The sequence below is a fragment of the Thermoascus crustaceus genome (assembly GCF_041956765.1).
Source record: "Thermoascus crustaceus strain CBS 181.67 unplaced genomic scaffold VTN00scaffold_4, whole genome shotgun sequence".
NCBI lineage: Eukaryota > Fungi > Ascomycota > Eurotiomycetes > Eurotiales > Thermoascaceae > Thermoascus > Thermoascus crustaceus.
Window position 1 is genome coordinate 1,490,613 of NW_027192530.1, and position 14,104 is coordinate 1,504,716.

Below are 14,104 nucleotides of genomic sequence, written 5' to 3' on the forward strand. Positions count from 1 at the left end.
TGAAGAGCCAGGTTTCAAGGTACAAGCTAGCCCCAGCCATGGCGCCATCCCGGCATCTTCACATACAGGGACATGGAGAACAACTCAACGTGAGATACGAAACCCTTTTCCATCTCGGGAAGCAAAAAAAACAGATACAGAAAAAACCCGTCCATACCTCGTCATTCTTTAATGCTGACCGGAGACGAAAAGCCGTAGGCCACTCGCTGGCGCACCGATCTCCGTCACGTCGGATATTCTGCACACAGAGCCCTTGTACTGTTCGTGATACTTGGCTCCGGTGTACGGGTCGGAGACGCTGGGTGAGCCGCTGTAGATGGGAGTATACGAAGCGGCGCAGATGTCGAACTCGGCGAACTGGTCGAATTCAATATCGATATTGTCTTGCGGGTTGCGCTCACACTGAGCCTTGATCTTCTTCGCCTGTATGGTTGTCAGCGTTGCAATGTGGGAGAGTATCGTCAGAACGGAATGCTTACCTGGTCGAGCAGCTTGGCCGACCCGCCGTTTGCCAGCATTCGATTGGCGAAGCTGAGTGCAGAAGAATAGTTCCTGTGTGCGAAGGCCAGCTTCATCGCAGCCATCAGAGCAAGTTGTCGATGGGCAACTTCGAGCTTGGGAATTGTGAAGTACGCGGAGAGTTCCAGGCTCCTCTTCAGGTTCTCGGGAGTATCCGTACCGAGAGAACGCCGGTGGAGCTCAATGGACATCGCAAGGATGTATTCTCTTGCAGTTGCAATAATCTTCTTCGCCTGCTCAACCTCACTCTCAGAGGACACAGTGTTGACGAGCATGGTGTGCAGAATGCGCTTGAAGATCCTCACGCCATCCTCGAGCCTGTTCGCTCTCATGGCTGCATATCCCTCCTGCAGATCGACATTGGCAATGGTCTCCAAGTCTCGAGGAACAATAGGAAGGACCTTGCGGGAGTCTGTTTCGTCGACTGTTCTGCGAACGTAGTTGACCAATGGTGGGAGTCCTGCGGTCGCTGGGAGGTAGGTCTTCGATGCCTTGTAGATCTCGAGGAACCGCTCCTTCAGAGGAGCGAAGTTGACTGCACCAACCTGGCGGTTGAGGAGCTGCATGGCAGTGTCGAACGATCCAGCTGCAACATGATCTGCTGCCAGAGGCGAGTTGCGAGACCAAAGATCAGCCTCAGAGCTACCAGCTCCGGCTTCGGCACTGTCAACGTTGACGAAGTCGTTGTCATCCTCGACATTGATTTCGTCACCCATATCCCATCCGGCAACATCTTCCTCCTCTTCCTCGAGTCCTTCATGGGTAATGCCTCCAGCTTCTTCTTCCTCTTCCTCGAGATCGTAACCATTGGCTGCGGCCTCCTCGTCCACGACACCTACCTCTCCCAACAAGGCCTTCTCAAAGGATGAATGGCCAGCTGCCTTGACTGGCCAGTTGGACTTGAAGGTGGGAACGATGGGTCGTGGAGTGTGCAGAGGTTCACCGACGGCCGGTAGTGTGACCTGATCTTCAGTGAGACCGCAACTCTCCAGGATGGATTGCGCCTCCTCGGTCAGACCATGCGACTTGGCAGTTAAGTAGGCCAGAGGATCTAAGCTAGTTAGCACGTGTAAGTCACAAAGGCAAGGATGAGGGATTCCACATACATAGATCGACCTCCTTGAACATCTGGATCCTGTCCTCAATGTCACCGCGATAGATAGCATTCTGGAAACGCGAGGTGAAGTCCCCTCTGTGTTCAGCAATCTTCGCCATTCTGGAAAGCTTCTCTTGATCACCGGTGGACAGATACAAGAAAGACAGCTTGTCAAAGTGCCGCTGCTTTTGGTAGGTCATCTCCACAACCTGGTGGTTACCATGAGCCAACGCTTCGATTCCAAGTCTGTTCCACAGCTTGGGGCGGTCCAGTTCCTTGGCCATCTCAATGGCAACATCAAGATTACCGCACTCGATGGCAAGCTCGAACCGAGTTTGAGGGTCTTGCACGAACTGCAGGGCAATCTCCGGATAGCCTTTCTTCTGCAGGTACGCGATAATGCTCTGGCCAACCAAACTCGAGGTCTTGATAATGTGAAGCATTTCATCGTAATTCCTCTTGATCAGGGCAAGCTTGAATCGGTATTCTGTGGGGTCAATCTCGAGAATTCTGGGCTTAGCATTCCGGTCCAGGCAGTACACGTTTCTGCCCTTAACCCGGACGAGGTAAACAGTTTGATCAAGAGTACGAACGATACCGTTGTCTCTGCAGTGTTGTTAGCCTCGACTCTCACACACGGACAACAGTCTTGACACGTACCCGTTGAGAAGAGAATACTTAACATGGTTCAGAGTGGAGTAGAGGAGCACGCCAGCGTCATCCCAAGTAGCGCTCTTGATACGAATGGTCTCATGAAGAGTGCTGACTTGCTCAAGCGTCTTGGTGACAATAGTCACATTGTGCTTGCTCAGCAGAGCTGCATAGAGGCCGTCATTCGACCAAACGACATATTTCACACCGCTCACTGCAAGCTCAGCCAACTGCTTCTTCTGCTGGATGTCGAAGAGGACGACAGTTGTGGGAGTGATGAAGAGCAAGCAGCCTGTACCGCCAAAGTAGATGTCGGTTGTTCCCGCCGGCGGTTTAATTGACTTGGTCGTAGCGTTGCTCAAGTCCTTGATATCAACTGTCTGGCTCGGGTAGTTGAAGACGGCGAATCTGTTGCGAGCGACGAACACGGCGGAAGTTCCCTGGCCACGCTTCATATCTGTCGGTTCCACCGCGCCAGTAGCATCCCTCGGCAGATGAATAAGTTCATACGTTCCGCTATCGGCCGGGGATGTGACGAGGATTGCCCGCTCTGCGGGGTTGTAGGATAGCGTCCGTGGGGGGACCCATGGGGCACCCAGTTTCTTCAACGAAAGCATAGGCGGAGACTCGACATTCTTTGCAAAGTCGTACGACTTGACATGCTTCTCCTTCGTAATGTAGAACAGCTGGTTTTGGTACACCGCGGAGGCCGGTCTTTCTCTCTCCAGCTTGAAGACCATCACACCAGTATCGTGACCAGCAGCAAAGAGGTTGATCTCCGGATGAGCTGCGATGACCCAGAATCGATCTAAGTCACGCTTGAACGATTGAACTGAGGTCCGCTTGTTCAAGTCCCACACTCGGATCGTCTTGTCCTCTCCGACAGAGAGTATGAGATCCTGATGAGGGTGGAACAGACAGGCGGATGCGTTCTGGAAATGACCGCGACATGTATCAACCTCCCACGCTTTCGTGTCTGCAAGCTGTCAGACATGATCCAACGATGATCGACCTATTGTACTCACCACTCATCCTCCACAGCTTAACCAGGCGGTCATCACCGGCGGAGACAATCAACGGCAGGGTAGGGTGGAAGGCGACCCAGTTAACTCCTCGATCATGGCCCTCCAACACGAACTTAACGACCGCATCAGTGTTTCCAAACATGTCTGCTTGGCTTCCATTCGCCCGCGCCAGCTGATCCTCGAAGGTCATGGAGGACGGGGCGGAGTGTTTTTTGCGAAGGCCGGAGATATCCCAGACGCGAACGGACTGGTCAAGGGACGCGGAGACGATCAAGTCTTCCTTCGGGTGGAACTGCGCGCACATGGCATAGTGGTTGTGACCGGTCATCGTGCAGACTAGGATGCCTCGTCAGCACCATCCCATCTCAACCCAAGCGTCAGTCGGAATGCCACTTACTCAGTGATCTATTTTGCCAGTTCCATATTCTGATAGTCTGGTCATCTGAAGCCGACAGAATCCATGGCAGTTCGTGATGGAAGAACACGGTTCGCACGTAGTCCAAGTGGCCGTTGAGAGTAAAGAGACATCTCCGAGTCTGATAGCTCCAGACCTTGATCTTGTAATCGTCTCCTCCGGACACGAACAGCGGCTGAGTCTTGTGGAAATCGATGCCTCTAACAGGACCATCGTGCTCTTCGAAACGATCAATCAAAGTTCCCATGCGGTAGTCCCATAGCTGGATGGTGGAGGAGTGGAGCGACACGAGGATCCATGGCCTGTTCGGGTCAGCGCAATCTTACAGCATGGCTCTCTCTCAATAAAAGGAAGGCATACCGTTTAGGATGAAACGCAATTCCCTTCGCTCGGGACGATTTGGATTCAAACTATAATGCGACCGTCGTTAGTATACACCTCAGGCGGCATCCAGGGGAGCATGAACGTGCCTTGGTGAGCATGTTCGGAGAGGACTGCATCTTGAGAGAGGGTTGGCCGGAGCCGCACCGTAAGAAGCACGCTCCGCACGCCGATCAAAGAAAGTTGGCTAATGCTTCCACCGCATCAACTCCAAACGGGGGTCTAGAAGAGCAAGGTGAGGAGCGTTGCGGTCGAGCTGTGTCTGGACATGCCAGCTTAAGCGGTACGTGGACTTATTGTGTTTCCATGTCGGAGAGCCACTAAGCGAGTGGAGCCGGCCAATGGCGCCGCCCGCACCGCCTCGTTGAGCCTCCTCCAGGGGGTCTGCGCGGCTCGAACGTTCATCTTTTGTCTGCTAGCCCGTCTAACCAGCCAGCAGAGACCAAAGACTGGAGTCAGGCACGCAACCCTGGTTGTGTGCGAGTTGTCGTGTGTTTAGAGTTTAGGATACCCTCCGTTTTCGTCATATGTCTTCTTCTCAGCACTGATCCGCAGCACCGGCGTTGGATAGCTGCGAAAATTCCTCCCTGTGAAGATGTTCAAAGGATATGATCCCTGTTTCTCGTGATGTACACTACACATCCATGATGTTTCTTGCAATTCCTGTCCTTTAATGTCTATTGAAGTTCTTGCATGTTTATATCACATTGACTGCAGACACATGGTCAAGAGACATGGTCGCTATCTGTGCGCCCAGATTCAATGTGCATTTTCGTGACAAAGATTTCATATATTCCCAAAGCTTCCCCCCTTTCCTCAGACCGAAGCAGTATGAGGGAAGGCTCCTCCAAGGAACGGCCCTTTCCTGGTTCCCTTGACTGTTCGTACGACGGTCAAGGACCCCCGAACCTCACCCCCTCGCAAGAGTCCAGCTCGTCTGAATCCTTTATACGGGAAGGTAGTCCTACCAAGAACCGTGCTCGAGCAAGTCGCCCCGGGAGTGGTTACGACTTCGTTGTCGAAGATGTTTCCGCGCAAGATCCTGGCTACGATGCAGACGTCGAGGTAGTCAGACCGTATGCTATCGAGGAACCGGAAGAAGCCTCGACAACCGAGTCTCCTAGGTCCACGACCCGAAGACCGCGAATTACGGACCTATGGCAGAATGATCTTGTCGACTCCATGCGGGACCTTGATTGCAACTCAGACAGTAATGATGCTCGTCCACGTCCCAGTCAAAAGCGTGGCAGGAAAAGAAAGCCAACTAGCACTGCGGGGACCTACCAACACTATCGCACATCATCGCCAGGGACGCCTTTCAGAGTGGTCGATATGCGAGCCGAAGCGATGGGTTTCAGCCCAAAGAAGATGCGGAGACGCAGTAAGAGATCCAAAGAAGACATGAAGATTTTTTGCGGCCCTTCTGTCTCACCAGCAAGGAATGGTATTCGGCCTGTTTGGAGCTCCAGCTCGACGCCATTATCCCGAGACGCAAGTGGCACAGAGCCTCTGGCCGACGCGTCAACAGACGACAAAATGGAAGTGGACTGATTGTTTAAACATACTGCATAACATTGAAGACAAAATGACGAGCCTATCTGCCCTCACCAGCTACATACCTGTCAAGATCGTCAAGAGCTGACTGAGTACGTATAGTTTTTCCCATGTGTCCATGTAGAAGGCAGTAAGTCACATGACCATGAACTCATGCGCCAAGACGTTACAGGAGACTAACAGGAAGCTTCCTGGGGAAGCAGGCATGACGTCAGGCATCCCTCATAGGGGATACCTCTCGCCTCTGCTGCGCTCCTTTTCCTCTTGTACCGCAGCTTTCGTCCCGGTGGTAAGCAGCAGTGCTCATCCTATATGACAAGAATCATATGCCCTCTGTCTTTTCGCATATTCAGTCGCCCAATTGGAGCATCTACCTGGGAGATCTATTACAAGATGGCTTCCACCAGGACATCTACACGTCAAGCCGCTGTGAGGGCTAATCAGGCCATTTCTGGCGGGAATGATCCAAGGACAAAGGCCGCAGCTGGCGCAAAGCGCAAAGGAGCAAACTCAGCTTCGGCGCCAGCTCCGGCACCTAAGCGTGGAAAGAGGGTGAGTGACCCGAAGGCAGAGGAAGCAAAGAGGGCAGCAGGAGCAAGGCAAGCAGAGGAACAAGCAAGGGCACAAGAGGCAAAGAGAGCGCAAGACGCAAGAAGAGCAGAGGACCAAATGAAGGCCCAGAATGCAAGAAGGGCACAAGAGGAAAAGAAGGCGCAGGAGCGAATGAAAGCACAGGAAGAAAGGAAGGCCCAAGAGGCAAGGAAGGCGGAGGATCAGATGAAGGCGCAGCAAGCAAGGCAACAGGCTGAAGAACAAAAGCAAGCTGAAGAGCAAAAACAAGCAGAACAGCAAAAGCAAGCCGAAGAGCAGAGACAGGCTGAAGAGGAGAAGCATGCAGAAGAAGCAAGGAAGGCAGAAGAACAAAGGGTGGAGGAAGAAAAGCAAGCGGTAGAGCAAAAGCAGGCAGAGGAGGCAAGGCAGGCAGAAGAACAGAAGAAGGAAGAGGAGGAGAAGCAGGCAGAAGAAGCAAAGGCACGGGAGGAAAAGCAAGCGGAAGAGACAAGGCAGGCCGAGGAGCAAAGGAAGGCTGAAGGCGAAAAGAGAGAAGAAGCGAGGAGAGCAGAGGAAGAGAAGAAGGCGGAAGAAAAGCGGGCAGAGGAGGAAAAGAGTGCAGAAGAAGCAAAGAAGGCAGAAGAAGAAAAGAAGGCAGAAGAAGAAAAGAGTGCAGAAGAAGCAAAGAAGGCAGAAGAAGAAGAAAAGAAGGCAGAAGAAGATAAGAAGACAGAGGAGGCCAAGAAGGCGCAGGAGGAAGAATCGAAGACAGCCGATGGTAAGAACAACTGTTGATGTGCCGTCTGAACAAGAACTAACATAGCCCAGAGAATGAAAAGAGAGCTGCTGCCCAGCTAGAGCCTGAAGACAAAGAGCCACAACCGACCGAGAGTGCCGGTGTCAAAAACTCCCCGGAGAGAGAGAAGATCATTCCCAACAATATTCTGGAAAAGGGAATCATCTATTTCTTTTTCCGACCTCGCGTAAATGTGAAAGAACCCCACGGTGTCGAAGACGTTTCACGGAGCTTCATGGTTATGCGTCCAACGCCTCGTGGAGCGACGTTGACCGATGGCCCTATCGAGGCCGATGAGAACTGTCGCTTGCTCATACTCCCCAAGAAGAAATTCCCGACCTCAAGCAAAGAAAGGGACATGGGGTTCGTGGAAAAAGCAGGTGTCTCGATGAAGACCCTGCAGCAAACTTTCGTCGCCCCGGAGACTTATGAGACTGCGACGCGGGGAGAGCGCACGAAGCAGGATGCTAAACCATACGCTGAAGGCGTGTACGCCATCACGTCCACAAGACGCGCATCGCATCTCGCTTACATCCTGACTATACCTTCCGAAGTCAGCGATATCCAGCATGACTTTGGCCTTCGCAATCGAGGAAGCTGGATCGTCCAGTCGAAGAATCCCAAGTACCCTGGCCCGTCTTATGCACAGCTGCCTCATCTTCCTGAGTATCCTGAGCAGTGAGTTCCCTGAACTCCCAGAGATATTTCTTTTAAAGATCAATCTCGTAACTGACACCCATCCCAGTGTCAAGGAAAAATTCGGCGACCTCCGCTGGGTCCCACTGGAGCCAGAGTTCATCAATTATCCAAACGCCCAATTCCTCATGATCGGGGAAGCGCAGGATGAACTTGGCAAGGCCGCCATTGCCGAGGCAGGTGGGAAGGAACCTCACCAGGAACAACCTGGCGAGGAGCTCGAGAAGTTCGAGAGTGAGAATGAAGAACGTATCGAATCTCTACAAGGTACCGTACAAACACCGTTACCAGAAAACAATACTGCGAAGAAATAATATCTTGTGCTAACAATATTTCTTTTTTTTCCGATTTCAGGTGACCACACCGTCTACGAAGACCTCGGCTTAGACGCGAAGAATTATCCGAAAGTGCCGACAACTTGGGACGCGAAGTAAGTGCTTGTCATGTTATTGAAGAAGGTACAGTCACGTGTATATTATCTGGGATGGGATTTTTTTTAAGGTGGGAAGGACAAACAAAAAGTGAAATTCTTGTCATGTTTGGAATGTAATATTTAGCATGTCGAATAAAATTTGTTTTTCTTCATTAACTACCCACTTAAGTAGTACCTACTATCACCTATTAATATACCGATGATGCTGTAGACCTCGCCACCTAATATATAGAGTAGAATTTGCGGAACCCGAAAGATTTAAAGAAAGGGTCTTCTATGGGAGACCTGAGAATAGAATAGTATTATTACGTACAGAAGCCTTGGCCCTTCATAAATTTTCGTCTGCTCTTATAATTTTCCAGTTAACTTTCTTTGTTCTTCAGTCCCCACATCATCATATGTGCTTCCCTTCCCAGTGTCACAGCAATCTGATACATTTAGACAAAAGTTCAAAACGAGACACGATTCCACTCCTTTCCTACCTCCTTGACTAATCCAAACCCTCCAAACCCCCCTTCGACATCTTCCTCACCGTCTCATCAGCCCACTTCTCAGCCTCCTCAACCGCCCCCATCGGATCGCGCTTATAGTGCAACAGAAACCCCTGCACGGCAGCCATACTGAGTGTCTTCTCCGGAAGCGCCTGTGCAAACAAGCTCGCCATTTCCGTCAAGTTCTCCTGGCCGATATCCCTCTGCACCGTGGGCTGTCCGTTCTCGTCGATATCGCTGTACATGCTGACAAACAGTTCTCGTAGCTCCTCTCGGGATGGGAGCTCGAATTCGACGTGCATGTCGATGCGACCGGGGCGGACGAGGGCTCTGTCTAGAGATTCGGGTGCGTTGGTGGTCATGACGAGGATGCGGCCTTCTGGGGAACAGACTCCGTCGATGGCGTTTAGGAGGCCGGAGAGGGTGACTGAGGCCTTGGATAATGCTGTGGTAGAACGCTTGGAACAAGATGCGGATCTGGATTCGGTTCTGGATCGCTGATGATGGCTACTACTGCTTCGTCGTTGACTGCTGGGTTCGGTGCTGCTGCTTTCCGGAGCTTTTTTGTCTTCTGGACGGCTTAGACCGGCGGCGTCGACATCCTCCAGCAGGACGATGCACCGCGATGGTACCGTAGACATGAGTCTCATGAGGTGAGTATCGTTGAGGTCGGAGTCCTGGAGACTGAGAACGTAGATGTCCAGTCCGAATATTCCAGCCAACGCGGAGGAGAGACTCGTCTTCCCCGTCCCCGGGGCTCCAGAGAACAGGTAGCCACGTCGACACGGGATGCCATGGTTCGCATACCACTGTCGGGTGACAGGATGGAGGTACTCGTTTATATCTTTGAGGATGGCTCGCTTTTTCTCCTTGTCCAATATCACGGTCGATATGTGGCGTGGTGGCCGTGAGGTAAAAGTAGCCCAGTACATGTAATTCTCGCCCTCCGACATGGCTCGACAGATATTTGTCTTCCTAACCGTTTTCTCGAGGCTGTACGTCTGAGCTTCTTGCAGTAGAGCCAGTAGCGGAGCGGTAGATAGACTCAGGCACTGGACAGTGATATGCCCACGCTCCGAGGGCTTGTTGGATGCATAGTATGGCTGTCCCTGCCCAGAGCCTTCCTTATGCGCAAAACGGAACCATCTCCCACGATGACGGAAGATACATGCCACCTGGAAAGGTTGAAGCTTGACATGCGTCCGACGGGCGATGGAGTGGTAGCTCACCAGCGTGTCAGCGCCATAGTTGAACGTCTCCCCGTGTGCTGGGTTGACCGTTTCGTCGTCGTTGCCTTCCCCGGTGCCACTGCGACTGCTGATCGCCCTGGAGGAGTGGAATCGGCGCGTACTGAATTGGTGGTCTGTCATCCAGCCCATAACTTGCTTGTAGAGAGGATCGTTGTCATAGATGTGGACTGAGGAAAGACATATCTGCTCAGCGTAGCTGTGAAGAGAATTTGCAACGTAATGCAAGAAGGTGGAAAAGCCAAGGAGGATAATCCCCATGTTCATGAGGACCATAGGGTCGAACCCCAAAACATCCAGGATGAACTTGCTCAGGTACGTGTACCCCGGGCTGAGCAGCCGGACTGCCTCCTGCGACATACCGGGGAGAAACATATCGCCTCTGATATACTTCACTGTCTGCCAAATATCTCGGCCGTTTTGAAGATTTTCGGGACTTTGAATGTCGAGTTGAATCTCTTGGTAGATGTTGAAATGTGGAGATAGAATGTAGTGAAATCCAGCTTTGTACTTCTTGTGTTGCTGCTGTTGAAATCACATCGTCGCCGAGCGCAATTGGACAACTGAGCAGCATGGTCACTGAGAATATGCAATTGAATGATCATTGCTGCAGTTTGTGATCATGAAAACCATCTGCAAGTTGTTTCAGCTTTAGAGAAGTTCCTGATTTATTTAAAACTAATCCAAGATCAGCAATAACCTGCTCATGTCCATGGTTGTGAAAGGACGTTTTCCAAATCTTTCCTATAGGTGAACAAGGACACCAGTCTATAGGGATGCACAGCTTGTGGATTTCATTCAATGCTGTGAGCATTGTATGCATTCACCAATAGGCTTTGGCATTCACATCTGTTGCCTATACTCCCATGTTGGTTGTGTTACCGAGTCAATTAATCACTTAGAACAAAAGTATCTCACATCCAGTACCCATCCTGGCCAAGCCACGCGCAGCAATAGCAGAGAGGTTCAGTTGAGATCAGCCCTTCCCACTTGCATATTTTCTCCAGTATCCTTGTGCGTTGCTTCAAGACTCGGTCTGTATTTTCTTAAAAGGTCACTCGTACAGCCTCGCGACACATTATATACACTGTCATAGAAAAGCATTAGTCCAGGGTACATATAGAATTAGAAGATGTGAAGGCTTACTCTTTGGGGAAAGCACCAAGGGATTACAGTCTCTTATTGTCCCAGATTACATAGCCCCATCCTCTCATTCCTGAGATCCTAGAATGACACCGTTCTCCAGCTTGAATCTCTCACGTGGCGACATTGCTTGCTATCTATTGTCGATATGCAGAAAGTGGCTGAGAGGTGAGGGGACCTTGGTTTTTAGTGACTGATGAAATTTGACTTGATACTATCTGTCATGATTGTTCTCGAGCCCTCCCAACAGATCCGGCTATTATTTTCATCCGAACAGAAAAGCAGATTACCCTCTGCATATGGCAGGTGTGTTGCTTTAGAATCTTGGCTTTGGTCAGAATAATCGCTGAGGAGCGTGACCGCGCGAATCGATCGGCGCGCTGGTACCACGTTGCGCGCCGCCGTCGCTCTTGTTTCGATCCCCCACTCGACGGTGCTACAGCCAAGGATCTAGAATAATAAGATCTATCGTGGGGCAGCTTGCCAAGTCGCCCGGCCCCATCTCGAGTGACGTCCTACGCCGCGCTTTCCGGGCATCCATGCTATCCTCGCGCTGCCAGGGGCGCCGCTCCGCTGTATGCGCCTTGGCCGCTGCGGAAAATCTCCAGGAAGCCGTCCGGAGAGCATCGTCGCCATAATTACAGGATGAAGAGAAAATTGCCCAGCGAGCTTAATGAGTGGGCTCCGCGCGACCCGTTGTGTCTGGTCAGACGCTTGAGCTCGAGTTCCCTTGAGGCTATAATGTCCAGCCATGAGCCAGCCCTCCTCACGGATCCTCTCCAGGTAGTGACCACAGGCAGCTCCGCTTGATTTACCGTCAACACCAAGCCAGTCATGAAATTCTCGCATCTTTCGGCGTCGATTGCGGCGCTGCCGCTCGCAGCCACTCGTCCGTGGTCCAACAGCAAGCAGATCGTGGACCAGACGACATGCGGGGGCACGACCTATCAGTACACTGGCCTTGTGGGCTACGGGTTTGTCCCGTCCAATGCCACGGACAAGTACGGTGACACCCTGGGAGGCATTGGAAGCTCAATTGCCGTTAACCAGTCCTCCTGGCGTATGACCGGGGACGATTCCTACGAGGGAATCGTCTACACTTTGCCTGACCGTGGATGGTAGGGACTTGTGCCACGCCCATCTCAAAATAAGGAGCGTAAACTGGATCTAATCTGCATATTTAGGAACAAAAACGGTACGCTGAACGTCCAATCGCGCATCCACAAGTTTTTGGTCTCGTTCAAGCTGGCCCCCGAGGCAGCAGCTTCGCACCCTGCTCAGCCGAACCTGGAGTTGAAGTATCTCGATACACTCCTTCTGACTGGTCCTGACGGCGAGCCCACCACCGGTCTCGAGGCTGATGCCAACGGTTACGCCTCCTACCCCGGCTTTCCCCCACTCCCCGCAGCCACATACGAGGGCGACGGATTCGGAGGCGAGGGTCCGGGAGGAAAGAGAATCTCCATGGATACCGAAGGCCTGGCCCTGGACAAGGACGGGTACTTCTGGGTCTCAGACGAGTATGGTCCTTACATCTACAAGTTCGACCAGAACGGCAAGATGGTTCTGGCCCTGCAACCCCCGAGTGCCTTCCTCCCTCGCCGGAACGGTACGCTCAGCTTCAGCGCTGCCTCGCCTCCAGTATATGATCCCGACGCGATGCCAGTTCCAGAGGAACCACAGAGCGGTCGAGCCAACAACCAAGGCTTTGAGGGACTTACGATCTCACCCGATGGAGCAAAGTTGCACGTTACGACCCAGTCCGCTCTGAACCAAGAAGGTGGCCCGAATGACCCGTACCGCCGACCGGTCCGTGTGCTCGAGTACGATATCTCCTCCGATCAGCCCGAGTATCTGCATGAGTACGTCGTGATGCTCCCGACGTACCTGGACAAGGACGATGCGGAAAAGGTCGCCGCTCAGTCTGAAATCCACCAGCTGCCCACCGGTGACTTCCTCGTCCTGGCGCGCGACGAGGATTGTGGCCACGGACAGGAGTGCACCGAGTCCATGTACCGCCACGCGGACATCGTCTCCATCACGAACTCCCCGACCGATATCAAGGGACCGACGTACGACTCCGCGACCGGTGCCGTTGCTTCTCGTGAGGGTGAACTGAAGGAGGGCATCGTGCCGGCCCAGTATTGCCCGTTCATCGACTACAACCTCCAATCCGAGCTGGCCAAGTTTGGCCTCCACAACGGCGGCCAGCAGGACTCGACTCTGCTCAACGAGAAATGGGAGAGCCTGGCGCTCCTCAAGGCTAACCCGTCCGTCACGCTGCCAAAGGGCCAGAATGAATACTTCCTCTTCAGCTTCAGTGACAATGATTACGTCACCCAGGATGGTACGTTCCCTTTTAACATCTGTTTTGGTATTATCACCTGCGCTGACGATTTTGCAAAAACAGGCCACCTCAACTTCGGCCGTTACAACTACGCCGACGATTCTGGATACAACATCGACGTTCAGGTTTTGGTCTTCAGCCTCAAGTTCTAAGGAGCTTGGACGGTGACTTTGATGATGAATTTTCCACTGTGACTGCGCATTAAGGAGACTCTGGCAGCATATTCAAAATTGTTGGTGCAAGTTTCCGTGCAAATTTGAAGCAGCAGATTTCAGAATTATATTGTATATTTCTTTGTACACTGTACGTGTGCTGTAAAATACTTTTTGTTCTAAAATCTCCTTTACTGTCACCTCGGCGATCGTTCAATTTTCGGGATAGCGCTTTTCTTCTCTTATCCCGGCGGAGTTCCATTACCTGTTCTCATCTAGGAACGAGCAAAATGTATATATACTCTTGATCGTGAAAAGTCTGATCTGTTGCCCCTATACTTAGCCACAGGAACCCCAGCAACTTGGCTCGGTGCTTTTGGGTAAAGTACAATTCTAGACGTATTACCTACTTCAGTCATCTACTGCGTATTATAAAACCTAGCTAGTCAATCTTTCAGGTAGTCTTGAAAATGATGCCAAATCACTGGACACGACAACTGATATATAGGAACAAAGGACGTACCCTGCTCTGCCAGGTCTGTATAAAGGAATACCCAGATAACATTACTAGTAGCTGTGTGCGAGAAAGCTGGCTGACACGTCGGG

The 14,104-nt window shown here is 51.9% G+C and overlaps 5 protein-coding genes across 5 annotated transcripts; 3 read left to right on the forward strand and 2 right to left on the reverse strand.

The window, feature by feature from the left end:
* Window positions 1-168: 168 nt before the first annotated feature.
* VTN00DRAFT_7129 (uncharacterized protein) lies at window positions 169-4,206 on the reverse strand (the record flags this gene model as incomplete). Its single annotated transcript, XM_069433842.1, has 8 exons — window positions 169-423; window positions 480-1,570; window positions 1,626-2,221; window positions 2,276-3,242; window positions 3,292-3,627; window positions 3,689-4,008; window positions 4,067-4,116; window positions 4,177-4,206. The coding sequence occupies 8 exons, from the start codon at window positions 4,204-4,206 to the stop codon at window positions 169-171; spliced, it is 3,645 nt and encodes a 1,214-aa protein (XP_069287183.1).
* Window positions 4,207-4,918: 712 nt separating this feature from the next.
* Window positions 4,919-5,638, forward strand: VTN00DRAFT_7130 (uncharacterized protein; the record flags this gene model as incomplete). The annotated part of the gene is made up of 1 exon (XM_069433844.1): window positions 4,919-5,638. One exon carries the CDS (start codon window positions 4,919-4,921, stop codon window positions 5,636-5,638), a length of 720 nt encoding a protein of 239 aa, XP_069287184.1.
* Window positions 5,639-6,034: 396 nt separating this feature from the next.
* Window positions 6,035-8,119, forward strand: VTN00DRAFT_7131 (uncharacterized protein; the record flags this gene model as incomplete). The annotated part of the gene is made up of 4 exons (XM_069433845.1): window positions 6,035-6,971; window positions 7,022-7,667; window positions 7,735-7,952; window positions 8,040-8,119. 4 exons carry the CDS (start codon window positions 6,035-6,037, stop codon window positions 8,117-8,119), a joined length of 1,881 nt encoding a protein of 626 aa, XP_069287185.1.
* A 489-nt stretch (window positions 8,120-8,608) lies between these two features.
* On the reverse strand, window positions 8,609-10,489 carry VTN00DRAFT_7132 (uncharacterized protein; the record flags this gene model as incomplete). Its single annotated transcript, XM_069433846.1, has 2 exons — window positions 8,609-10,381; window positions 10,487-10,489. The coding sequence occupies 2 exons, from the start codon at window positions 10,487-10,489 to the stop codon at window positions 8,609-8,611; spliced, it is 1,776 nt and encodes a 591-aa protein (XP_069287186.1).
* Window positions 10,490-11,833: 1,344 nt separating this feature from the next.
* On the forward strand, window positions 11,834-13,498 carry VTN00DRAFT_7133 (uncharacterized protein; the record flags this gene model as incomplete). The annotated part of the gene is made up of 3 exons (XM_069433847.1): window positions 11,834-12,117; window positions 12,184-13,346; window positions 13,410-13,498. 3 exons carry the CDS (start codon window positions 11,834-11,836, stop codon window positions 13,496-13,498), a joined length of 1,536 nt encoding a protein of 511 aa, XP_069287187.1.
* Window positions 13,499-14,104: the final 606 nt, after the last annotated feature.